General features: G+C 36.5%; 1 protein-coding gene across 1 annotated transcript in view; it reads right to left on the bottom strand.

The window, feature by feature from the left end:
• Positions 1-3,573: 3,573 nt before the first annotated feature.
• TRHDE (thyrotropin releasing hormone degrading enzyme) overlaps positions 3,574-26,179 on the bottom strand; it is a 461,792-nt gene continuing 439,186 nt past the window's right edge. The window contains exons 18-19 of the mRNA XM_020968898.2: positions 24,986-25,067; positions 3,574-12,519 (exon numbers count right to left, since the gene is read on the bottom strand). Coding sequence (XP_020824557.1) covers positions 12,376-12,519; positions 24,986-25,067 — 226 coding nt within the window. The 3' untranslated portion in view covers positions 3,574-12,375. The remainder of the gene's footprint in view (positions 12,520-24,985; positions 25,068-26,179) is intronic.

The following is a 26,179-nucleotide window of genomic DNA, read 5'->3' as shown; positions in this document are numbered from 1 at the left end:
TTTTTTAAGAGTAGAAAATGATTGGATTGCCATTATCCAAAATTAGTTTAGTTTTTTTGTATGTACTGCACTTTAAATAAAATCCCCAAAGGATGACTTTACGCAAAGTGGTGGGGAATTTCTAAACAACTAGTAGACGTAAGTGGAGAGGAAAATATTCAAAACATTTAATAGAGGTGATGGAAATACATATTTAGAATTTTTGAAGGGAGAGATAGAATCTGGTTCTATACTTTTCCATTGTCCCTTCCCTTCTCTTCCCTCACAAACCATCACAGATAATTAGACTCTTTCTATGCAATATGACTGGCATTAAAGATCAACTTTTGCTTCAGAAATAAGACACGTTATTTGGAAACCCTACATTTTTCCTGGAGTTTCACCAAATAGTACTTCATATTTGGATATAACTTCTTGAGTTCTTTATTCAGGCCTTAGTGCTATATATTAGGAAGAACTCTGACAAATAGAGTAGCGGGGTGAGGGAGGAGAGCGACCCACAACCATCAGTCAAGAAACAAGCACTTAATATGCACCTGCCAATGAGTCAAACACTGTGGCAGTTGCTGGAGATGCAAAGACAAAAATGAAACCACGCCAAAACAAAAATTGATTAAAGAAGCTAACAATGAAAACATGAGAACTTCTTCAAATCAGTGAATAGTTTTTATATGGAATCTCCTTAAGGACAGGGATTGTTTCATTTGTCTTTGTATTCTCAGCATGTAGCCTATGACATAGCAGAAATTTAGTAATTTTTTTTAATTGATGGAAGAATTAGATTCATTCTTTCTATCTCCCAAAGTACAAAACTAGAAACATTGGATGAAAATTGAAAAAATACTTCTTGACTCAATATCTGGAAAATTTTCTAATAATTAAAGCTGTTGAAAATGAGAAAGAGCTATCTTAAGGGTAGCAAGTTCTCCCTACCTAGGAGATCTCCAAGTGAATTGTAGAAGGGATCTTGCTTCAGGATGGGCTTCAGAAGACCCTTCTACCTCTTACCTCATATTTTAATATAGAGTTCTTCAGGATCCTTGAATAAACTTTGTCTTAGCTCATTGTTCTAATCGTGTTCTCAGGCATCCACTATAAAGACTAACTGGGGCTCAGTTCTCTTCCTTTCAAGAGGTTTCAGAGAGAAATTTGAAAGGTTAGAAACCCAACCTTTACACTCTTGTGAAACTTTAAACTGTGATACATCTGCTTACCCAAGTTGTGTTAAACTCCTTCTTGCTAATTTTTATCATCATGGATTTTTACTTCATTCCTTATTGATTAGTCATAAATAACAAAATAATAGTATTCTAGTGGATCTTAGGGATCTTCTAGTCCAATCCTATCACTTTCACAGTGAGAAAACTCAAGGAGAAACATGTGAACACAGCTTATACAGTGTGAAAATGCTAGGGAGCAAAACAGCTATTATGGCCATTGAATTTAGGGAATGACTAAACAAATTCTGGGTCATGAATGTGATGGATTACTATACTGTGAGAAATGATGAAATAATGAATATAAAGAGAAGCACAGAAAGATATTGAATTTGATATAGAGTGAAGTAAGGAGAAGCAACAAAACAATATTCACAATGACAACAATGTAAATGGAAGGAACCACCACAAAATAATTTAAAGTGAACATGGCAAAATAACAAAGAACAAGCTTTAAAAAAGAAGTAGGAGAAGACACTTCTCCACACTCTTCTGAAGAGGTGGAGGTCCATGAGTGTGGAAAACTGAATATACTTTCAGAATTTTTGATATAGTTGTAAGTTTTTCTTTTTTTCTTTTCTGCTTTTTTTTTTACTATTAAAAATATTTTTTAAATAGAGGATAGTGCTCTGGGAAGGGAAAGGTAGATACAGGAAGAAATATGTAATTTTAAAAGATATTAACAAAAATTTCATTTAAAAATACTATACATGAAAGATAATTCTCTGGAGTAATCTTAACTAGACTGCAAAACCTTAACAAAAGAATCCTTGGGGCCTTGGAACCCCAATGTTGAGAGAGGGTACTCCACAGTACATAGTAAGGGGCTTATCCTACCAAATGGAGTCAGGTCCTTAGCTAAAAGGAGTTGAGAAAGAATAAAAACTCCAGCCAAGGCTGGCACTCAACTCCAGAATTAATAGAGTAGTTGAAGACAGAATAATAAACATGGTGTAGAATTGGAGCAGGAGGAAGAATGTGAGATACATTTAACCAGCAGAGGCAGAAATGGAATCATGGTATTTGCTACTGGGGGGAAGGAATTAAGAAGGCAGTGTAAGGAAAAGGTTATTTAAAGTCCTTGTTGGGCCTGGAGGCAGGTGGGTAGAGAGCTCCAGCAGAGCTGGAAGGGATCTTAGAGGCAGTCTGGTTCAACTTCATTTTACAAATAAGGAATTGAGGCTCAGAGGTCAGGTGACACACTTAAGCTTGTATCTGACCTCTCTATGCCTCAGTTTCACATGTGTATATTGAGGAGGGTTGGACCAGACAGCCCTTCTAAGGTCTTTTCCAGCTCTAAGATCTAGAGTAGAGCAAAAAAGGGTAATTTCTTTACCTTGCCTGCAGGCAATATCTGAATTCTTGGGCAGACCTATAATCAATTAGTTTACTCCCTACACAAAAGCATCAATGGTGTTATCCCACTGAGTTCTTTTTTTTTTTAATTTTTAAGCAAGAACACTTAAATATTTGGCAGTAGACATCATTCCATTTCTTACCATGATGCGCTTGAAAGAAAAGAATTTTGCCAGGAGTGTCTGCCACAATCAATGTGAAATCTCATGGGCAAAACCCTCACTATGGTAGAGACATCACTTCTTTAAACCTTGCCCTTTGGGCCTTATATGAGATTTAAGTGCTAATGCTCAATGGACAATCCTTTGAAAGAGAATAGTTCAGCACTACTGAAAATACATATTTTTGAGTACTGTTCCTGAAAAAATTATATATATATATGTATATATACATACATATATAATGATATATAATATATAACAATGTATCATATATCTACTATCTATTGTATATGATAATATATAATAATGTATTATTATATGTATATATAATGTAGTACTATACTTAATATATGCAATACATATGTATATAATATATATCATAGTACTGTTATTGAAAACTGCTTTTGAATCTGGGAAACTTGACAGCCTTATTGGAATGCAGAAAACGTATTAAAAAGCCATCTAAAACACATTTCAGGTGAAATCACTTTTACCAAAGTGTGGATCATTTCATTCATTCTACAGACATATAATTAGGAGGGACTGAATTGGGACTGAGGAAGTACAGGGGGTCAGGTGTCAGATCAAACAAATACATACTTCTTTTTTCTAGGCCCAGCACATAATTTTTTCTTAAACATTCATATTATGAAGGAGAATATGCTATTTTCTTTTTCTAGGTTTCTACCCTGTGTATACAGAGAATTGTTAAAATGGTTTCTCAAATGAAAACAGAGACTATATATATATTATATATATATATATATATATCCTCTGATGTTATTATTTCTCTTAGCCTTGTCCCTACATGTCAGAAAATTAAGACAGTGATGAATTACATATTACTGTACAAAATTTTATTATCAGAGGCAAAATTCAAATTTGTTCTGCTTAAAATACAGAAGATAAAGTTTCTTATTTAGAAAAATCCATTTTGTTAGTGCTTGGTTAGAATGGAATAAAAATTTCATATTGAATACATACTCAATATTTACTGAATAATTTTAAAAGGCATACCATAGAAAACATTTTTCTGGTAAACTGTAACACAAAATCATTTATTTGGTAAATGCTTTCATTGCTGAGTGATAATTGTTTTGACTAAAAATTTTTTTCTTCCCAAAATTCTAAAAAATTTAAAAGAAAAGAAAAAAGGGGTTTTAATTTGGCATATTTTCAATCAGTCTGTTTACATAGGTGTTGGTCTTTAGGTAAATATGCTTTATGCTAATAAATATAATCCATTAAAGAAAATGTCATTATATAATCACATAATTTTACATACACACATATTTGTGGATGAACTCCTACTATAGGAACTGCCTACATAGAGGCAGATCACCACCATGCTATGACTTAGTAGACATACGGGTTTGCCCAAGACCCAGGGTCATATAGTTAGCATCAGGGATAGCATTCAAACCCAAGTCTTCCTAACTCCAAATAGGGCATTCAATTCATTATGCCAGGCTGCCTCTCTCATAGGTGTGGATAAATTCATGCTTGTGATCTCATCAATGTAGATTGCTCCCTAGAAAGGAAACTCTCTACAAGGCAGATCAGTACTGGTTCTGCAACCTAAAGTCTTAGATAATTGCTTGAGGCACCTCAAGGTTAAACCATTTTCTTAGGGTCACACAGCCAGAATAAACAAAAGCTAAGACTTGAATCCTGGTCTTTGTGACTCCAAGGCCAGTTCTCTATCCACTTAATTCCACCCTGGTCTCTTCCTGCACTTACATATAGTACACATATATATGTATGTGTGTGCATAAAGTTATCACAAAACATAAAAGCTTTGAATTGTTGATTTCATAGTATCCAAATTCCCAATGAAGATAGATCCCACTACCCCTGACCCTTTAAAGTAACCCGATAATTGCATAATCTGCAACTATTTTGGCTACAAAGACTTGACCTGTTTTCAAAAACAATATTTTGTTAACAAGAAACCTGGACAATATATTCAAATGCTTACCTTGTCTAACTCTTGCAATTCACACCATTAGAATTCAAGTGACTTTTTAAAAAATGTGTGTGAAAGTATCATTATGCAATATTTAAATGGCATACCACACTTCTGACTTGAGGAAAAAAATGTATATTAAAATTCTGAGGAGTGATAGTACAAGCGAATTTTAATAAATAATGACGTTAAATACTGTCATACTAAAATGATTCTTCTCCCTAATAGTATGTAACCTCCTTGAGGGTAGGGAATTTGATTTCCCCAGTCGGCTTTGTACACAGTGAGTGTTCAAGAAATCTGTGATGGATGAAAAAACTAATAAATAGATAAAAAGCTAAGGTGACACCTGCCCAAGGCAGATAGCTCTAACTTTATTTTGCTCCAAATATTTTTTTAATCCTCCTACTAGATGCATAACTAATGTCTGTTGAAAAGAATGTCTAGGTTACACAAAAATAAACATGGTAGAGATTAGCTAGAATGTTAACCTATCCAGAGTCAGGTCAGGCTAAGCCAGATGTCTTAGATGGATTGGGCTTAGACATACAATACAGATATTTCCAATGATAACTTTCAGTTATTAGAAATATTATTTTAATGAGTTGGGTATCCACTTGCACTACTGTGCAAAGACTCAGGATTATTGATTATTCCAATCTCACTCCTTTAACAGATTGATTGTTGCTAATCATTTTGACCAAAAACTATGGTCTGGACAGTTTTCCCATCTTACATATCAATTCATCTTTTCAACTCTGTGGACCAATGATGAACTTACATTTTCAGTTTGTAACTGCAATTATTTACATCCAGCATACAGACTGACGTGTTCTGTTTAGCAGCTTCTCACAGTGCTGTGAAATACATTGCAATATACATTTAGTCAGATGGTTTGGGTTTAAATCCTAATTTTGCTGTTACATTCTTAACATTTGAGCTGAACATTTTTCTTCTGCAGTTTCCCCATTTATAAAAGAAATGGGGTAGACTAGTCAGAGGTGTCAAGCTCATGGCCAGAAAGACTCCAGAGTGCAGCCTGAACCTGAATAAAGTGCAAACGGGAACTGTTTAACAAAATAAATACAAATACAACACAGATAATATCAATTTGTGATTTTCTAAGTCAATATGTACCCCCCCATCCATTTCCATAAGACTTTGAGATAACCTCAATGTTTCTTTCAATTCTAAATCTATGATTCCATGATCATAAATATGGGAGAATCCTTGGTCTCTTTCTCACTCTAAATCTATGGTTTTACTAATCTAACAGAAAAATGTTTATAGTTTTCATGGAGGAAGCTGGCCTTATGGATATCAACATAGCTCCATGATCTGAATCATGTTTTCTTATGCAGAAGCAAAGAAGTTAGAATAATCACATTTTGCCTACAGCAAACAAATTTTTTTTTTAAAGATAATGTTTACACTTTGCATTTTCAGACATAGCTCAGGTATTTTCAGACAAACACATCTCTTCAAATTTATCTTAAAAAGTTAAAATACTGGCACTCATTCACTTCATTCATTAACTTAACAGATTATTTCCCAAACATCTACTAAACCAAGGTACAAATTAAGGAGCTGTAACCTAAAATATATTTACTTTTTATGAAATCAACAAACTGAACACATTAGAAAAGTATCTGATGAAGAACTAATAATTATCACATTTTCTAAACTGACCAGACTTATTTTTTTCATAGCAGATTTCTATTTCTATATGGTAGGTAACTTAGCAAAAAAAAATGTTAGACTGTTTGACTATTGCTAGCAAAAATAAATGAAAGAAGAAAGACGGTGGAGCTATAAATTGATTATAAATACAACTCACTAAACTTAGAGAAGAATTAGTTATTTGCCTAAGATTAGCACCTATTCTGTATTTTTTCAATGTTAACCATAGGTCCTTGCCTCTTGCTATATCTAACCTTGGCACAATTACTTGTAGATTGACTTTGAATTTGCTTTATTAGCTAGGTAAATGACTCTGAAACTTGAAAAGGTGAGTACACAAAAGGAACCAGGTAATTTCTGAATGTTGCTTAAAATGCCGATCTAAAAATAAAATCCATGAATGTACTGTGTATTTTAATTTAGAATTGTTTTCTAGCTTTTGGTAATTAAAACTGATTCTTTTTGAAAGAGATCTCTTACCTAAACAATGAGAGTCAAACTTTACAAAGATCTTGAAAAAAAGTGGGAATAAAAGCTGTCATAGTACAGGTTTGTTCTTTCTTTCTTTCTTTTTTTTTTTTTCAAGTTATCTGGTCCTGAATCAACAAGTAACACAACACAGATAGAATAATTATGAAGGCAAAGCTAGAAATGGACTCAAAGTTGGTCAAGCCTCACTAATCCACAGAAATTGGGTAAAACCTCATTCACTTTGAATTACACAAAAGTCTGGATGATGTAATAATTTGAAAGAAATATTATAATCATATGTAAATAGTAATTTGGACAGAGAAGACCTAGTAATGTCCTACTGAACTATTTTGATAAATACATAAGAGTAGTAGATAACTAGTTGGGCAGGTAGGTGACTCAATGGATAGAGTGCTAGGCTTGGAGTCACCAAGACTCATCTTTGTGGGTTCAAATCTGGTTTCAGACACTTATTAGCTGTGTGAACCTCGGCAAGTCACTTAACCCTATTTTTGGTCAGTTTCCTCATCTGTAAAATGAGCTGGAGAAGGAAATGGCAAACCACTCCAGTATCTTTACCAAGAAAGCCCCAAATGGGGGCACTAACAGTAGAACATGACTGAAAAAATGACTGATCCACTAATTAGCATAGAGTTTATGGAAAAATGTAGAAAGGTTTTAAGAGTTTTTTAAAGTTTGTTTTTTAAGTAGGCTTACTCATTTACCTGTCAACTTACTGAAATTATTCGTTAGCTTACCAAATATTCTTTCAAAAGTAATGTAAAGATAAGAACCTCAGCAGGTTGGCAACATGATGAATTTTCTAATCAAACCAACTCTCTAAGACAATAGAATAAAGTCATAGGGGTGAGGTCAATGGAAGGAGTACCCAAACTGACAAAATTACAGATCCTTAAGGTATCAGGAGAGACAACTTAGCTCACAACTGAGTCCAAATTAATGATCTTCTGATACACTTTTAAGATGTTACGTGTAGCTCTGTATACCATCATCTGTTGCTGCATAAAGTATTAGTTGCTCTGAAATGGAATAAAAAAGCTACCTAAATACCTTTTCTGAGAACTAGGTAATGATGGGATTACTACTTGTACAACTATTGTCACATTTATCACAAATCATAGTGTCACATAACTCACTTCGTCACTCCTTGTTAAGGGAAAATGGGTGCCAATATATTCATTTTCCATTTCCTAGGTCTTCTACTGGTCACAGCTATAGTCCTTGTATCCTCAAAAGTATTTAAGAAGATAAATGTAAACACCTGTAAATACTATCACTTCTTTAAGGGAAAAAATTATCAGTAATGATGATATTAATGGAATTTAAATCTATGCAATATGTACAATGAAATATCCTATGAAAGCCTTCCTTAGTTTTGACTTACTGTACCTAATGGGATGCAGACAAAAGCATATCTCAGTTTCTCAATATAACTGAGCCCATTTGCAAAGACTTTTGCAAAAAAAAAAAGTTGATATTGAGAGAATGAGACTCCCATATGTTACCATCAATGATTTACACTGACATGATTTCATCATTTCACTCTACATAGTGAGTTACCTGAAGATATCTCCATCGCCTAGGAAGATTTCCAATAAGAATAAACCAGATTGCTAATTAAGAAAACTAAAACCTTGAGGCCATGTCTACAGCAGGCTACACAAGAGCTAAAAAGTGAAAAATATTATTCATAAATTTGATCTCTTCCAAATATCCAGCCATTTCTAAATATTTCCCAATATCTAGATTTTTGGTGTCATATAGATCAAATTTAGAGATAATGGATGGAATTTTTAAAATTTTCATTTTTAAAATTTCATTTGGATATGCATCCATGTAAAATAGCCATATGGTATATATTTTAATATGTCTTATCTTTTCTTCAAGTGTTTGGCATGCTTTTCAATGAAATGACAATGCTTAAAGTTATGTGTATTATACTATGTAATATGTAGGGAAGCAAGGTAGTGAAGGGAAAAGAATACTCAAAGAGATGTTGGGTTCCAATGCTAGCTTTCTTGATAACTAGCTGATATCATGAGTTATGTTATACCTTTGATTTTCACTTTTCTCATATCTACAATCAGAATTACAATGATATCTGTCCAACTTCTCCCATAGGTAACTATGAGGATAAAATGAAGATGTACATAAAAATACTTTTAAAACAAAGCAATACAAAAAAGTAAACGATTATTATGACATTTGCAAAGGGTCACTTATGATACTGGGTAAGCATGATACAAAATTGTATGAGTCCCTTAGAAATCAAACTAAATAAGCAACTCTAAACACACAGCTGAGATCTGTTACCACAGATCAAGCACTGATAGACTCTTAGCTTTTAAAATTGGCTATCAAAATCTCAAAGCGAAATATTTTGATAAAAATTGTGTTTTAATATGCTTTGGTCCAGAACTATAATTTTTATCTGTGTAGAGAAAACTCCCGGTATGGAAACTGCCTCCACCAATGAAGGATGACAAATTGCCTATAAGTAAGTATTTGTTTTAGGTTGTTACCTGGGGCACTGGTAAACAAAGTGGCTTCTCTGGGGTCATAAAGCCAAGAAGTGTCAGAGGTGAGAATTTAACACAGGATATATCCATTTCAAGCCCAGTCCTCTGTCCATTACGCCATGCCGCTTCTCTTTACAATGATTGCATGCTTTATTCTCCTTGATAATTTCCCATTTTAGGGACTAAGTTAATCTTTCCTTTCTGGAATAAAAAAATATATTTTGACCTACATCAGGCCATTAAAATAAAGTGAATCTACAACTTGCAGCCCAAGTGGTAAACACTCTCAAACAAGTTATTTTCATGAAAAAATTTAAAAAAAAAAGGGAGAACAATGAACAAAACATATAATATATATAAACAGAATTTTATAAGAATATTTTACAAATGTTTTCAGGAGCTGTAATATGGTTATTTTATTATTTAAAAAAAAAAACCTCAATGTATCTTAGTTACTGGGGGAAAAAAGTGAAGCCTAGCATAGTTTAAAATAATGAAGAGACTAAACTATGAAGAAATGAGGAATAAAACAGAAATATCAACTTATCCCTCTCACTACTGTACTGCAGAGCAAGGACAATATGAGGTATTGAACAATATGTACAAATATACACTTAGAATTTGATATTGTACTTGCTCAAGGCCACTAAAATATTTGCAGAGCAGTAAAAATTATTCACAGAGTAACTAAAAACCACTCAGCTTAATAAAAAGGCATTATTGATTAGATAAACAGATCAGTAAGGGGAAATGCAAGAAATTCCCTATAATTCATTTCACATAAACAGGATGTTCACTTATAATACTTTTGTTTCAATTTGCCCAGCACATTAACCCATCGGTGATCAATCCGTGGCATGGGTCCAAGATTGCGACCAGTACGTTAGACTGGAATGTACATATTCTTATTATATGGACTTAGCATTCCTGATTAAGTAGTTTGCAGATGCACATAGTAGGTATTGGTAGAGGAGACACTTTTTGACAACATTTCTTCACAACAGTAACTGAGTTATATCAGTTCATGTCAATAAGTTGATATTTAGAAGACTTGGCAGCAGACATCAAAAAGGCGTGCTAACACCATATTCATGCCTTCATGCAGAACGTTTAATGTTGATGTGTATTACATGAATGCACTGTTGGGAAATTCAAAGAGAGGTGATGGATATTAATGCCAAAAGAATGAAATTCAATTTCAGGAGTTAGCTTGTTATATGGTTGAGGGAAATTGTACCTCTTTCCTACCAATTTCAAATTAATTTATGGCTCTAGTTATTAAGATTTAATATTTTACTAGCATTCGACATATCTTCAAGATACTGGTACTTGTTTTGGTAGTTTGCAAGGAGATCTTGCTAAGAGTGGCAACCACCCATAAGGGATTAATTCACAAGCACTTGGTTTACAAGCAGTATGCATCATTCATTTTTTACACACAATAGATCTGGCTGATAATTGCTAATGATCAATTTAAATCTGAACTGGGTGGAGTTTGACCAATGGTTGTTTCTACCAAGCAGAAATAACATTTCAAACACAAATGACTTTTCTTTGACATAAAACTACGGAAAGGGCTATTCTGTGCCTTCTTGGGCAGCACGGCAAAGTCTTTGCAAAAGAAAAGCTTTATACAATGACACAAGAAGAGTCACTTTTCATCCCTAACAGATGGCACAACTGGTGTCAAAGGTCATTAAACACTAGTAGACTCTCTGAGGTATGGCTGCTTGATGGAAGATTGGGAGGACACACACAAATACAGGCACTCAGGGAGATTCTAAAATAGCATTCATCTCCTAGGTTACTTTAAAGTGACACATGAAATAAAATAACATAAGAAAAAAATCACATTCTCTGCACTGGGAACTATAAATACATCTATGCATGTACATTTATGAAATGGAAAAATTGAGTACAACAACAATACTTAGATTTGACAACATGTATTTTCTTTTTTTTCCTCTGTTTTCTTTATGGGAGGAGGGAGGAGCACTCCTCTCTCTATCCCAACCATGAAAACATTATCTACCTTTTTGTGTTATAGCATTCAAGTGAATGAACGACCTGTTGGTACACCTGATTGGTTTGAGTTTCATGTCTATGCACTGGACTAAGACCCATCATCCATGAAAATGGCTAAAGAACCCATAGCAGTTTGAGGGAACCATCCTGAATGTTTACTGCCTTAATTCCCCGAGAGGCAAGAGAGTCTTTCCAAGCAGCTTCAAAGTTTGCATAAGTTTAGAAATAGAGAACTTTTCATTGATCAAAAGAGGTTCATTGTTTTCAACATGTGGAGAATATAGTATACCATATATATGTGGTGCTTTCCACTAGAGATATACAGATATCTATACAGTATCTAAATGCATTCTATGTGAACATAGTATTAACTCAAAGAAAGAGTTGGCATCCTGATAATCACTGATAGACAATCTAAGTGCTCAATAATTGGTACCAATCCTGCAAGGATTGTTTCACATCATGTAAATATTGGGGATCCTATAGAATCCCCCCTTTTTTCTTCTTTCATGATGACACTGATTGTCATAGATCTTCTTTGTGCTTTTGCATAATGCCCATCCTGGATGTAACATAAGTTCACATACAAAACTGAAGAAACGCATGCTGGAATTATGGGCAGGACCCTATGACCATGCACAAATTACTCAGAACTGTTGTCTTCCAGACTGATGTCAACATGCACCATTGGGTATCGTATTTGGTCCTGTACAGTGAGGGCCAGTAAGTAGCATATGCTACCATGGTTACTTCTGACAGAAGAATTTTACCTTCATAGATAGGAAGAAGCCCCGTACAAAACAAAGTGAAAAGAGAACAAAACGAAAATGACCCTTCCCCACCAAACACCCTGCAAATCCGATCTTGTCTTTGCCATTTTGCTGTGAAGCATTTCCCTTTGAATGATGCTACTTTCCTCTCCTGGTATTTCATGTTACATTGTCTTTAAGAGAGACAGACTAGTGCCTGAGGGCTTTTCGTAACCAATGGAAAAGTTCTTCTTTGTAATACTTTTGCCATCGAACGTTGGCTTCCACAGTCTCCACAGCCCGGGAGAAGGATGCAGCTGCTGCCCCATCGTAGTTCTTTATGAAGTTTTTCAGCTGGAAAAATAATTTTATTTTATTTTAAACAAAAATTCATTGATATCTTTTGTTTTTGCATTACCTAATCTCCCCCCTATAGTCTTTCTTCACCTCCAAAAAAGCCAACAATATAACAACAACAACAAAAATTAAAGATAAAAGGTAGAGAGGAAAAGAGAAAAATATCAGCAAAACTAATCAATACACCAAAAACAAAAAAACCCAACAATATTTCCAGTGTTCAATAATCATGACCCCTACCCCCTACAACTCTGCAAAAGATGGGGGAGGAATCTTTTCATATCTCTTCTTTGGGAACAAAGTTATTCTTGTAATTCTGCAACATTCATTTTCATTGGTTTTGTGATAGTTGTTCTTGGAAAGAGAATTTTAAATGGTAAATTTGTATGTTATGAAATGATCTCATAGATAACATATATAAATCAGAAACTCTTAGGATCCAGGGGGAAGGAATGCAGTATGATATATATATACATATGTATGTATATATGTATATATATGTATATATGTGTGTATATATATATGTATATATACATGTATATATATGTGTGTATATATACACACACACACACACAGATATATATATACATGTATACACACCACTCTGGACTTGGAGTCAGGGAGATCTGGGTTCAATCCTTGTTTCATGAACTAGTAGTGAGACCACCCCTATTTCTCCCTCCCCCCCGCCCAGATCATTGCACCCTTCTCAGCCTGTGGTTTCTCATCGGTACCATACAGATGCTTAGTTCTGTAACATTCACTTCTTAAGACTATTGTGAGGATCCAAAGAGATAAAGGATATGAAAGACGCTTGAAAATCATAAAGTGCCTTATCAATGGCAGCTATTATTATAATTAAATCTCTGCTTTATTACAGAAGCAATCAACATGTACAAAGAGAGTAATTTGACCGGGTCCTGGTCCACATGTTTCTTAGCAGAAGTTACTTTGGGCAAGTCATTTAAATTTCGTAAGCCATTTCCTCATCAGTAAAATGGGGAGGAGGACTTGTGCTATCTCCTTCCCAGGGTTGTTGGGAGGATAAAGTGAGGTAATGATTGTGAGAGTGCTGAGTAAACTGTAATGGGCTGTACAGATGTAAGATAGAATGCTTGTTAATGAAATGCGCCATGATAGCAGATCCTGACAATTAAGTGTGACATTATTGGAGCTTGGGGACCTGTAAGGGAAAAAGAAAGAGAGGAGGGCAGAGCCATGTTTTCTGCTTAAGTAGCTCCTAATGCACCGATTTGTTTCCTGAGCAAATATGAGAATGGACATATTGAATTTGTCATTGTGACAGCTGCAAGAACTAATGATAATGAAAGGGGCATGACCAGGTTAGTTCAGGTGCTAGAAAGTATTCATTGATACGAGGAAAGGCCTTAAGAGGATCTGTGATGTCACCTTCTCACTGATACTCTCTTTCCTCCAGGCGTTTTGGGAACACACTCCTGGTTCTTCTCCCACCTCTCTGACCTCTCCTTCTGAGTTTGCTTTGCTGGACACTGAGTTTGAATTCAATTCAATAAACATTTATTAAGTGACTACTACATGCCAGGCACTGGGCTAAGTGCATAGTTATTGAGGTCATGCCTACTAACTATGGGTGTCCCACAGGGTCCTGTCCTGGTCCTCTTCTCTTCTCCCTCTCTACAACTTCACTTGATGCTTTTTCATTGACTTTAATGGATTCAGTTATCATCTCTATACTTATTCTCAAATCTCCTTATCCAGCACTTAACCTCTCTAATGACATCTAGTCTCATATCTCCAACTACTTATTTAACATCTTGAACTGGATGTCCAGTAGACATCTACAACTCAACATGTCCAAAACAGAACTCATTATCTTCCCCCTACCTTCCCTATGACTGCAGAAGGCAACAGCATCCTCCCAGTCCCTCAGGTTCATAGCCTAGGAGGCATCCTTAACTCCTCACTATCTTTAACCCCTATATCCAATCTGTTGCCAAGGTCTGTTGATCTCACCTTTGCACCATCTCTCAAATGTGCCCCACTTCTCTCCTCTGACACTTTCACCATCCTGGTGCAGGTCCTCATTTGCTCATATCTGCACTATTGCAATAGCCTGCTGGTTGGTATGCCTGCCATGAACTTCTTCTCACTCCAATCCATCTTCCATTCAGCCTCCAAAGTAATTTTCCTAAAACCCAGGGCCAACCATGTCTCCTTTCTACTGAATAAACTCTAGTAATTCCCTATAACCTCCAGGATCAATACGAAATCATCTGTTTGGTGTTCAAAGCACTATACCCCTCTTCTCTCTCTCTCTCTCTCTCTCTCTCTCTCTCTCTCTCTCTCTCTCTCTCTCTCTCTCTCTCTTTCACACACACACCCCTTTCAAATCTTCTTAAATCTTATACCTCTTAAACACATGCACACCCACACCCACATTCTTTGATACTAGCCTCCTTTCTATCACTTGAATTAGATGCTTTCTCAGTTCTGGCCATTTTCATTGGCTATCCCCCATGCTTGGAATGCTTTCTCTCCTCAACTCCACCTAACCCTAGTTTCCATCAAGTCCTAGCTAAGATCCTACCTTCTACAGGAAGTTTTCCAATCCCTCTTATTTCTAGTGCCTTCTCTCTGTTTATTACTTCCTATTTATCCTGAATTTAGTTTGTACATAGTTGTTTGCCTATTGACTCCTCTATTAGATTGCAAGCTCCTTGAGGGCAAGGGCTATCTTTTGCCCTTCTTTGCATCCCTAGTATTATCATAGTGCCTGGCAAATAATAGGTACTTAGTAAAAGTTACTGACGGACTACTAGCACTATACTCCAAATAGATCAAGAAAGGAGATAAAGTTTTCGATGTACACAAATATTTATAACAGCTCTTTTTAAAATGGCAAAGAGCTAGAAATTAAGGGAGAGCCCATAATTAAGGAATAACTGAACAAATTATTCAAAGTGAATGTAAAGGAATACTATTGTGTTATAAGAAATGATGAAAGGGGTGATTTCAGTGAAACCTTGGAAAATTTTTGTGAACTGAAGAAAAGTGAAATGAGCAGCCAAGGAAAATAATTTGTATAACGTTGTAAAAACAAACAACCTTCCAAGACTAAAGAAATCTGATCAATGTAAGGACCAGCTATGATTTCAGAAGACTGATGCTGAAGCATACTACCAACATCCTAACAGAGAAGTAATGCACTTAGATTGCAGACTGAGCATATTGTCTTTGGACATGACCAATGGGGATGTATGTTTTGCTTGATTGAAAATCTGTTCCAAGCATTTTCTTTTCTTTTTGTTTATTTCCCCCATAGTGGTGTAGAAAGGGATGCACTAGTTGGTAGAACTGAGACGGGATCCATACATTGTGGAAAACAATTTGGAATTATGTGAGAAATTCTGGTAAACTGTTTATAGTCTTTGACCCAATGATCCCACTACTCAGCGAATACTTCCAAGGAAATCAAAGACTCAAAAAGAAATAAAGTTTCCATGCCTTTATTTCACAGCAATCGTGTGTGTGTGTGTGTGTGTGTGTGTGTGTGTCTGTGTCTGTGTGTGTCTGTCAGTGTGTGTGTTAGCATGACTGGAAACAGAATGGGCACCCACAGATTTAAGAATAGTTGATAAAACTATAGTGTTTTATCACAAGATAAACCACAAGAAACAATGAATATGAAGAATTAAGAGAAACATGAAAACTTGGTATGAAATGAAGCAGAGTGAAGGGAAAAAGAATTAGAGAAATACATACACAATCATACCAAAAATGAGAATGAAAGTGACATTTAAGGCTGAACTTGGATCAAATGCAATACTACCACCAACTCCCAATCCAATAGACTCCAGTGGCTCCCTATTACCTCCGATATCAAATATCAAATCCTTTGTTTGAGTTTTAAAGCCTCTCATAACTTGACCCTGTGCTTCTTTTCCATTCTTTTTAGACCTGAGCCAAGTCCATGTATTCTGCATTCCTATGACAAGGTCCTTTTACTCTCCTTCAAACACAACACTCCATCTCCCAATTCCAGGCATTTTCACTGGCAGTCCTCCATGTTTGGAACCCTCTCTCACCTCATCTCTGACTCCTGGCTTCTTTGGCTCCCTCTGAGCATCTGCTAGATTTCATCTGCAAGAAACCTTTCCCGTGTTATCTCCAACTTACCCTGTTTATATATAGTTGTTTACATGTTGTTTCCCCATTAAAATGTGAGCTTCTTAAAAGCAGGGACTGGTTTGTCTTTTCTTTGTATTCCTAGTGCTTAGCACAGTACCTGGCACATATTAGGTGCTTAATAATTGCTTGCTGACTTGACTTGATTAGTGTCAGAGGACAACTGATGAAACATGCCTCTCTCTTGTTAAGGGATTGGGAGGACAACAGATGACTTTTTTTTTATAATTTGACAGGTACAGCCACAATTTTGGTCACTTATATTTAATTCCCTTTGTTAAAATGGAAGACAATCCGGGGGATATCTCAAGATATGATTATGATATTAAAAAGCATCAATTTTTAAAAAGAACTACTTAAAACATTTTTTTAAAGTTTAAACTTTGTACATCTGAAAAAAAGATTAGTGATAATTTATTTAAAGATTAAATCCTTGCCTTCCCTCCCCCTCCCCCTTTTTTCCTGTTTGTCTTAAGAAAGTGGCAATGAATTTTTATTTATAAAGCTAATAAAAGGAAATTGAAAAGGGCTGCTTGTACCAATGGAATCTCGTGCATAATGTGTGGTGTGCCTTATCATATAAAGAGGTCATTGTTATTGAGTGTATTCTAGGAGTTGGGAGTGGAGAAAGCAATGCATTGAAAGAGGACTAATAGAAAAGGAGGAAAGCTGAGGAGGCGCTATGAAAAATCTTGTGGCTATTTACTTTTTTTGGAATTTTTTGTCATACACTGACCATATGGATCGACAGTTGTCTTTTGTTTATAGGCATTCATTTCCTTTCCCTATGAGATCATCTGCCTTCTCTTCTTTCCCTTTCCCTTTTTTTAAGTGGTCTGAGCAAGGAGAGAAGCGCAATGTAGTCCTCTATCACAGAGCAATACACCAAGACTAAGTCATTCTTCAGTATTCTAATATTTATATTTTGAATGTTAATTTTTCCTCTACAGTTTTATTTATCTACACTGTTTTCCTATTATAGATGTGTCAAAGTACTATGTCTTTCAACAATACATACTATCCTTAAGGCTGATAACAGGTTCACAAAGCCAGAGTTCGAAGGCACCTCAGGAACCAACTTGTCACACTCCCTCATTTTACGAATGAAGAAACGGTGGCGTCAGGCAGTTAAGTGACGTGCCCAACCTCATACTGGCAGTAATCTTCAGAGACAGATTTTAATTCGGTCCTAAGCACCTGTCCCTTTTCCATAGTACCACATATTGGTTCATGTGTTCACCAATGTGTTCAACTGTTCTTTTTTGTAATTACCACGAAATTCTCACTATGGATGGTCACCTCACGAAACAAATACATTTTTAAAAAGTATTTGAATAATAATATCATAGATCTAGAGGTGGAAGGGTCCTCAGGGGATATCTAATCCAACCACCTCAATTTACAGATGAGAGAAATGAGGTCTAAGTAGATTAAATGATTTACTCAAGGTCACAGAGGTAGTAAGTATTAGAGATGGGATTTCAACTTGGGTTTTTTGATGGCAGAGCCTACCTGTTCTTTCCATTATATCATGCTAATAGCTAGTGATGGTTGGTTTATATACAAATGAATAAGCTATTAATTTGATAAATCTATTTTATCCCTTATCTTACAGTTCAGCAGATGGGGGCACTACCCAACCACCAACAGATCTTTGCCTCCTTGTAATCACTCTCTAGTAACAGTGCAGGTTATGGCTAAATGATTCTCTGGTCCCCAGATTGCTGACTGCAATTAAAAATACTTTATTTAAAATACAGAGAAAATTGAAGACAACCATTAATTAAATTGTTCTTCCTTTTCTCTTAAGGATATGAAAGAAATGCCTTCAACTTAGCTTCCTTTATTTAGAGGGGGAAAATATCTCAAGAAAAAGTGCGAATGCTTTCAAAACACAAATCCTTCAGGGTTGGGAACACACAGAGCAGGGATAAAAATTGAATTTCAAATCAGAGTAATCAGAGACTTGGATAGCTTAGATCAGGGTATAAAGGAATCTAAGTTGGTTTTAGGTAAAAATCAATCCATAAGAATTTACTAAGTGTTTATTCTATGCTAAGCACTGTGCCAAGGATCAAGAAAACAGTTCCAGTCCTTAAGGAAATATATCCTAATGGGAGAGACAAGATATACATACAAGATACATACAGAGTAGGTATAAAGGGAAAGGGACTAGGAGCTGGGGTGGGGGTGGAGAGCACTAAGAAAGGTCTCTTGCAGAAGGTGGAACTTAAGTTTGATCTTGAAAGAAGCCAGGAATTCTAAGTGGCAGAAGTAAAGGAGGGAGATTATTCCAGGCATGGGGGGCATAGAGTGCAAAGGTATAAAGATGGGAAATGAAGGAATATGTAAAAGGCAGCAAGTAGAACAGTAGGGTTAGAATGCAGAATGCACAGAAAGGAGTGATGTGTGAAAAGACTGGAAAGGTAGGAAGGGCATGTTGTAAACAGCTGTAAATACAAATATAGGAGTCTACATTTGATCTTTAAAGTTAGTGGGAGCTACTGGAGTTTATTGAGAGTATGCAAGTAACAGTCAGGTAGCCCTACCTGTACTTTAGGAAATTAGCTTTGGCAGCTTTGGGAGGGATGCTGTAGAGTAAGGAGTGACTTAAGATGATGATAATTGTACAGGTAAGAGGTGTTGAGACCCTAAACAGGACTGGTAGTCTCAGGAGTAGATAAAAGAGGACATATGCAAAGAAATGTTGTGTACAGGTAGAATAGACTATATTTGGCAATTGATGAGACATGTGGTGTGAGCAAGATCAAGGCATCAAATATGACACTGAGGTTGTGGGCTTGAGTGTGGCTAGTGTGTGGCTAGTGGCACCCTCCAAAGTACTAGGGAAACTCAGAAGGGCAGTTGATTTGGGAGGAAAGATGATTTTAGTTTTGGACATGTTGGCTCAGTACATAGCTATCACAAAGGATCAAACATGGTGGGTATGAAAAATGAAATTGTGATTAATTACAGAGGTATGTAGAACAATGAGAGAGACACCAGCTTGACTCTGAGAGGTCAGCTCTTCTGTTAGTAAAACATAAGAAAAGCTTGATTTATCATATTACCAGCTCTCAGTTATTTGTCATCATGGAATTAAAGAACAGAAATATTTGAATTCTACCTCTTTGTTCAGATAGTATTTGAAACATTCTCCCCAATGCACTTTGACTACATACACTGCCGAGTAAATTGAATAGTTTAAATTTCCAAAATTGTCCAATGAAGATAGGAGGAAGAAGAATGGGGTGAGGAGAGAGGGAGGGGGAGAGGAGAGAGAGGGAGAGGGAGAGGGAAGGGAAGGGAAGGGAAGGGAAGGGAAGGGAAGGGAAGGGAAGGGAAGGGAAGGGAAGGGAAGGGAAGGGAAGGGAAGGGAAGGGAAGGGAAGGGAAGGGAAGGAAGGGAAGGGGAGAGGAACAGAGGGGAATGGTGGGCAGGGGAGAGGAGAGGAGAGAGAGAGAAAGAGAAAGAGAAAGAGGGAGAGAGAGAGAGAGAGAGAGAGAGAGAGAGAGAGAGAGAGAGAGAGAGAGAGAGATGGAGAGGGAGGGAGAAAACATCGATAACATAGATAATCCATGAACAGCCACAGGAAAACAAAGTCACTTTTGATTTGAAAAATTTCTTTTGAATCTAACAATTACATTGTAAGTCCCCCAAATCAGCCAATTTTCTTCTTCTGAATTTCCAACCCAGTTGTATGGAATAAAGCCAAGTTCCAACTGTTGGCACCAAATCAATTTGTAATTGTCCCAAATAACATGTTTTTCACAGAACAAATTGTTAATCTCAATTAGTAATGTCAGACACACCCCCTTCAACACAGAGAGACAAATCCATTCAGTTTAAAGCTCTGGGAACTGAACTGAGTTATTCATATATCCAGGGATCTCTCCTATAGGTAAATAAGTCTACAGAAACTTATAGGCCTCTATAGGAACAATAATGGCTTTCATTTAAGTAGCACATTAAGGACCTCCACAACTACCTCATGAAGTAGATAATGAAAATATTATCACCCCCATTTTAGAGATGAGAAAATTGAGGCTCAGAGAGTAACTTGTCTAACATCACACAGCTACTAAATAAAAGAGCTAGAACTTTTTTTCCCTTTTTTTGCCTCTGAATAAAGCTATATATATACAAAATCCAACACATTATTTTACAACCATAACTATAAATTATATACATGGTTTATATGTAATCATAAACTATATACATCTATATCTACCATATATATATATATGTATATACATACACACATATATTCTAATCTTCTAGGTGTGGGGAACCTGCAGCCTCAAGGCCATATGGGGCCCTCTAGGTCCTCAAGTGTGGCCCTTTGATTGAATAGTTCTGTGAAGTTTGGATTCAGTCAAAGGACCCCACATGTGGCCTCAAGGCCACCAATTCCCCACCCCTGCCATAGTCCATTGGATATAACAGAATCTCAGAGAATCTCCAAATTGGAAGGGACTTTTGGACGCTGAGTCCAACTTCTACTTAAACAAGAATCTTTGCCTACAATATACACAAGTTGTCATCAGCCATTTGTTAAAGACATTTATTAAAGGGTAGGGCAGGGGAGGTCACCAAGACCTGAGGAAGTTCATTGCTCTCTGGATGGCTCTAACTATTAGCAAGATTTTCTTTAGGTTAAGCCTAATTTACTTCTTTTTAGCTTCTACCCATTGCACCTAGTTTCGCTTTCTGGGGACAAACATATATAAACGAAATCACTTTTTCACAAGCTTGTCTTTTTAAATACTCAAAGAAATGTATTATTCCCCCACTGAAAGCCTTGTTCTAGTCTAAAGGTCTCCAGTTCCTTCAATTAATTTTCACACAGCATGACCTTAAGACCCTAAACTATCCAGGTTGTCTTCCTCTGAGTACTCTCTAGTTTTTCAATATCCTTCCTAAACTGTGATGCCCAGACATGCACTCAATATTCCAAATACAGTGTGACCAAGGCAGAGTTGAACAGGATCATCATTTCCCTGGTTTTGGACATTTGGCTCTCTATGCAGCTGGTAGCACTAATTTATTAGACTAACATATCATACTCCATTCAGTGGCTCAGGCATTTAGTGTTTGGTGTTGAGAAAGCCATGCTAATTCCGTTCCCAGGTGAGCCAGTTAATTTCATGAGAGTCTATATCGATGGAGGCTACCCCACACTTATGATGTGCTCTGCCCCCAACTTTGGCCACAAGGAGAAGGAGTAAAAAGGACAGATTGAACAGTCAAGCATATCCCTACTACTGAAAAAGAAAACTCAAAGTCTATAATGTTTTAATTATGCTTCAATAGCATCATCTTTATTTATATACCATCTATTACCTACTTATTTGGGAGTCCTTTATGAGTAAAGATTTAATTGTAACCACCTGTTGGCTTACTAGAAAGGACCAAGCTGTGTCAATTGACACTGCAATTTCTTTTTATCAATTAAGGCAAAGAAAATAGAGCTAGTAGGATGAAAAATTTAAAGTATAATATCTCATAATTATTTATGGAACAGCTAAGTGGCACAGCGGATTGAGTACCGGGCCTGAAGTTAGGAAGTCTCATCTTACCAGCTATGTGACCCTGGGCAAGTCACTTAATCTTGTTTGCCTCAGTTTCTTCATTTGTAAAATGAGCTGGAGAAGGAAATGGCAAACCATTCCAGTATCTTTCCCATGAAAACCCCATATGGGGTCACAAAGTCCAAAAAAAATTGAACAACAATAAATTATTTGTATTTAAAGTACATTTGTCCAGACAGAATAAATTATAGTAAAATTATTTTTTTAAATGCATCAGTTGATGCACTTGGTCCTTCTAGTGTTAAAGTTATGTTGATCAAAGTCTTTCATCTGTTTTGTATTGATTCCTGATTATTTTTAGCAAAGGAAGAGGTTTGTAGGCAAAATTCTCCACTCCACTTTCTATTATCTATCGACCTCTCATCAGATTGTGGCTTAGTTGTTGTGTGTCTTTAAACTTTCTTCAGTGACCTTGGGAATGACTGCTGGTGATCACAACTCCTTTGTTTACTTTATTACCTGAGTCATCCCTGTTAAGATTTGCTCTGAATCAAGCATCCTTCTGCCACTGAGAAAGTGAAGGTATGAAGTTCCTTCCTCAGGCACTGGGTCAGTCTGCAGGAAAAGCCTTTTAAACTCAAACATTAAATTGTATTGCCCATTCCCCAGGGGTATAAGCCAGAGCACCAGAAGACTTAGGGAAAGCAGAAAGCTCTGCTCCCACTACTTCTCAGAGAGAGAGTATGCTGAGCCAGGGTATTAGGATGGAGTTCAGTAGCCTAATTCCAGTAGAGAAAATAGTTGAAAATAGGTCCTTTAAAAAAAAATCAGCATGATTTATATTCAGTTTTTCATGTCATTGATTCCTAAGATATTAGCACACCCATATTTAAATATAGTGATATAGATAGAAATTGGACCTGAGATTTAATTCGCATATAGAACTTCCTTTGAAGAAATTTGCTCTACCAGTCCATGTTGGAACCTTCTTTGTAATTTATGTGAAATCATTAGCCCAGGGGCAAGAGTTGAGACTTGAATTCAGGTCCTCCTAGCTTCAAGGAGAGCTCTCTATCTACTATACCAGAAGTGGGGAACCTGCGGTTTCGAGGTCACATGTGGCCTTCTAGGTCCTCAAGTGTAGCCCTTTGACTAAATCCAAACTTCACAGAATAAATCCCCTTAATAAAAGGATTTGGGGGCAATTAGGTGGCACAGTGGATATGTTGCGGTCTGAGAGATTGAGACCCCTCAAAGACTGGAGTACAGGATGGGTCGTCTGGAATGAATTCACAGACTCAAGCATTCTTGAAGTCAAGGTGGCAAAGATTTATTGTTAATTTTCAGCGGGCAAGGATTCTTAAGGATCCTGCAACCTTAGAGTGGTACAGTTAAAGTTTATATAGGATAAAATACAATAAAACATGTGCCAAATATGCTAACTAGATGATTCAGGATGGGATTAGGGAATGGTTAAGGAGTGGTCAGTTCTTAAAAGAATATGTACTTCTTGTACCTACTGCTCAGGTGTTTTACCCAGAGTTCACTAGGAAAAACCTATAAGGGGAGGCCACATGGAGGTGTGGTTTTAGGCCTGCTAAGTCACTAAGTTAACTAGCAGTCAAGGACAACTGAGAGTTGTCCAGTCTGCCACCAATCAATGTCTTGTTTGACAAGATAGATGTAGGGAATATATATATGTCTTAAGTCTAGAATACAGTTAATGAGGAGCCCAGGATGTAGATAATGAGGTAGGATGGTAGTATAGATGGTCCAGTGGGTCAGAATGGCTTTATGATCCAATGCGAAGCCAGTTCAAACTAATAATTCCTTCAGGGGCTGTTTGTAACTGTACCAAGGAGACAGATAAGGGTCTTCCTGGGGCCCACTCATGAGTAATTGCTAGGCACAGTGTCCTTGGGCTGGGGAGAAACTGTCAGGGATACTGTTTCTGAGGCTAGGGAGAAACTGGGGTCCAAGCACAAGCACCCAAACACAAGCACCCAAGCACCCTATCAGATAGAACACCAGTCCTGAGGTCAGGAGGATTTGATTTCAAATCTGGCCTCAGACCATACCCTTGACACTTACTAGCTGTATGACCTTGAGCAAGTCACTTAATCCCAATTGCCTAAAAAAAGAATGATTTGTTCTATAAAACTTGGACTCAGTCAAAAGGCTGCACCCCAAGACCTAGAAGGCCACATGTAGCCTCAAAGCCCCAGCTTCCCCACAGGTGCACCAGTTCTCATATTTGAGTGAAAGTACAAAAATTCAATCAAAGCAAACCAGTGATTTGGAGATTATATACATAACAGTTTCTCCCTCTTTTAGCCCTGATAATTGAGATTTTCAAAAGTGTGGAAATTACCAGTGTGCTATTTCCAGCATTGGTATAAATTACAAGCTTGAAGTCTTTCTTGCCTGGCACTCAGAGATGCTAAGTGACTTACTTATGGTCACAAAGTTAATTAGTTGGTAAGCTATGAATTCAGATCTTACTGATTCCAATCAAGCATTTGACCCACTTTACCCTAGTACCTGGATAGAATTAATTTTTAACTTTTTTTAAAAAAATTAAAAACTATTGAAAGTATTGATGCTTCTCAGATAAGAACTTCATAAATAATTGTCTGAGAAAAGTAATTAGATTTTACTTTTGTTTTGTATAGGTTTCTTTCTTTAAAACACAGTAAGAATTAGTCTTCTGAGAAGAAGTGGAAGAAAGGTTTTAAAAACATAAAGAAACATTTAAAAATATTTACCTCATTGAGTTCGCCTTCTGTATTAAGAAATTCTGTGACTCCACTGATAAGCTTGGAATTCATAAATAAAGCTTCTCCATATCTCCAAGAAAAGAAAAAGAAATATTTCAATATCAGCAGATGCAATGATTTCAGAAGTGTCATGAAAAATTTTCATAATCCCATTGAAGGGTTCCTCCACACAAATTCCTCATCCTCATCCCTGGCTTCTGGTTGATGCCGGCTGGGTATTGGTCAATACTCTTTATTCTTTTGTTTACAGAACCCATAAGATGAAGAGACTCTCACTATTTGGCTTCTAGGCATGGGAGTATACTTCAAAGGAGACTCCTTGGCTTTCAAGTTAAAATTAAACTTGAAATGCTGAAATGAAGTTGTACTACGCTCCCAAGTCTGTCCTTAAAGAGGAAAACCTTAATGCTTTGGAACATTAAAGTAGTTCAGCTGCCTGCAACCAGGGCTCTGCTGGAGAATGAAAGGGCCAGTATGTATATGATCTTAGCACGCAACCCAAGCTCACCGCTCTTTTCAGAATCTACTCTTTCGTCTTTAACAGTCATTATTTTTCCTAGTGATGGCCTCCAGATCAAAAAAAAGCAAACCAAGCTCCCCTTTACATTCTGCTGACAACAGCTTCTAGTTTTTGGATTCCCAAATAAACTAAGACAACTACAAGGATGTTGTAACAATTCATTTCCTTTTCCACCAATTTAGCTAGGTTGAACTATTAAGACCTTTGCCACACAGACTTTTCTTTACAGGAAGGCAGGTAGTTCTACCTATGTCTTGGGTTTTCTATGACCGAAATGAACTCTGTCCTTACCACCACCCTGGCATTCTTCAAGATTCGATTCAAATGCTTCTTTCAGTAGGAAGCCTTTCTCAGTCCCCTACCTTGACCTTCACCTTAGCCTACCCCAATTGTTAGACTTCCTCTCCAAGATTATCTTCTGTCTCCTCTATATGAAGTTTATATTCATTTCCATGCTTCCTTCTACCATTAGAATGTAAACTCCTTGAGGACAGGGTCTTTTTTTTGGGGGGGGAGATCTTTTTTTTTGCAAACCCAGCTTTTACTACAATGGGCCTGATATATGCATATATATATGTAAGTACTAAATAAATGCCTGTCCGTTGCTTCTAATACTTCTTTGTCATTATGCCATCAGTCAAATCTCTTAAGCGACTTTTTAC

This window comes from Phascolarctos cinereus, unplaced genomic scaffold, assembly GCF_003287225.1.
Source record: "Phascolarctos cinereus isolate Bilbo 61053 unplaced genomic scaffold, phaCin_HiC Scaffold_1;HRSCAF=81, whole genome shotgun sequence".
NCBI lineage: Eukaryota > Metazoa > Chordata > Mammalia > Diprotodontia > Phascolarctidae > Phascolarctos > Phascolarctos cinereus.
This window is presented reverse-complemented; position numbering and strand designations above follow the sequence as displayed.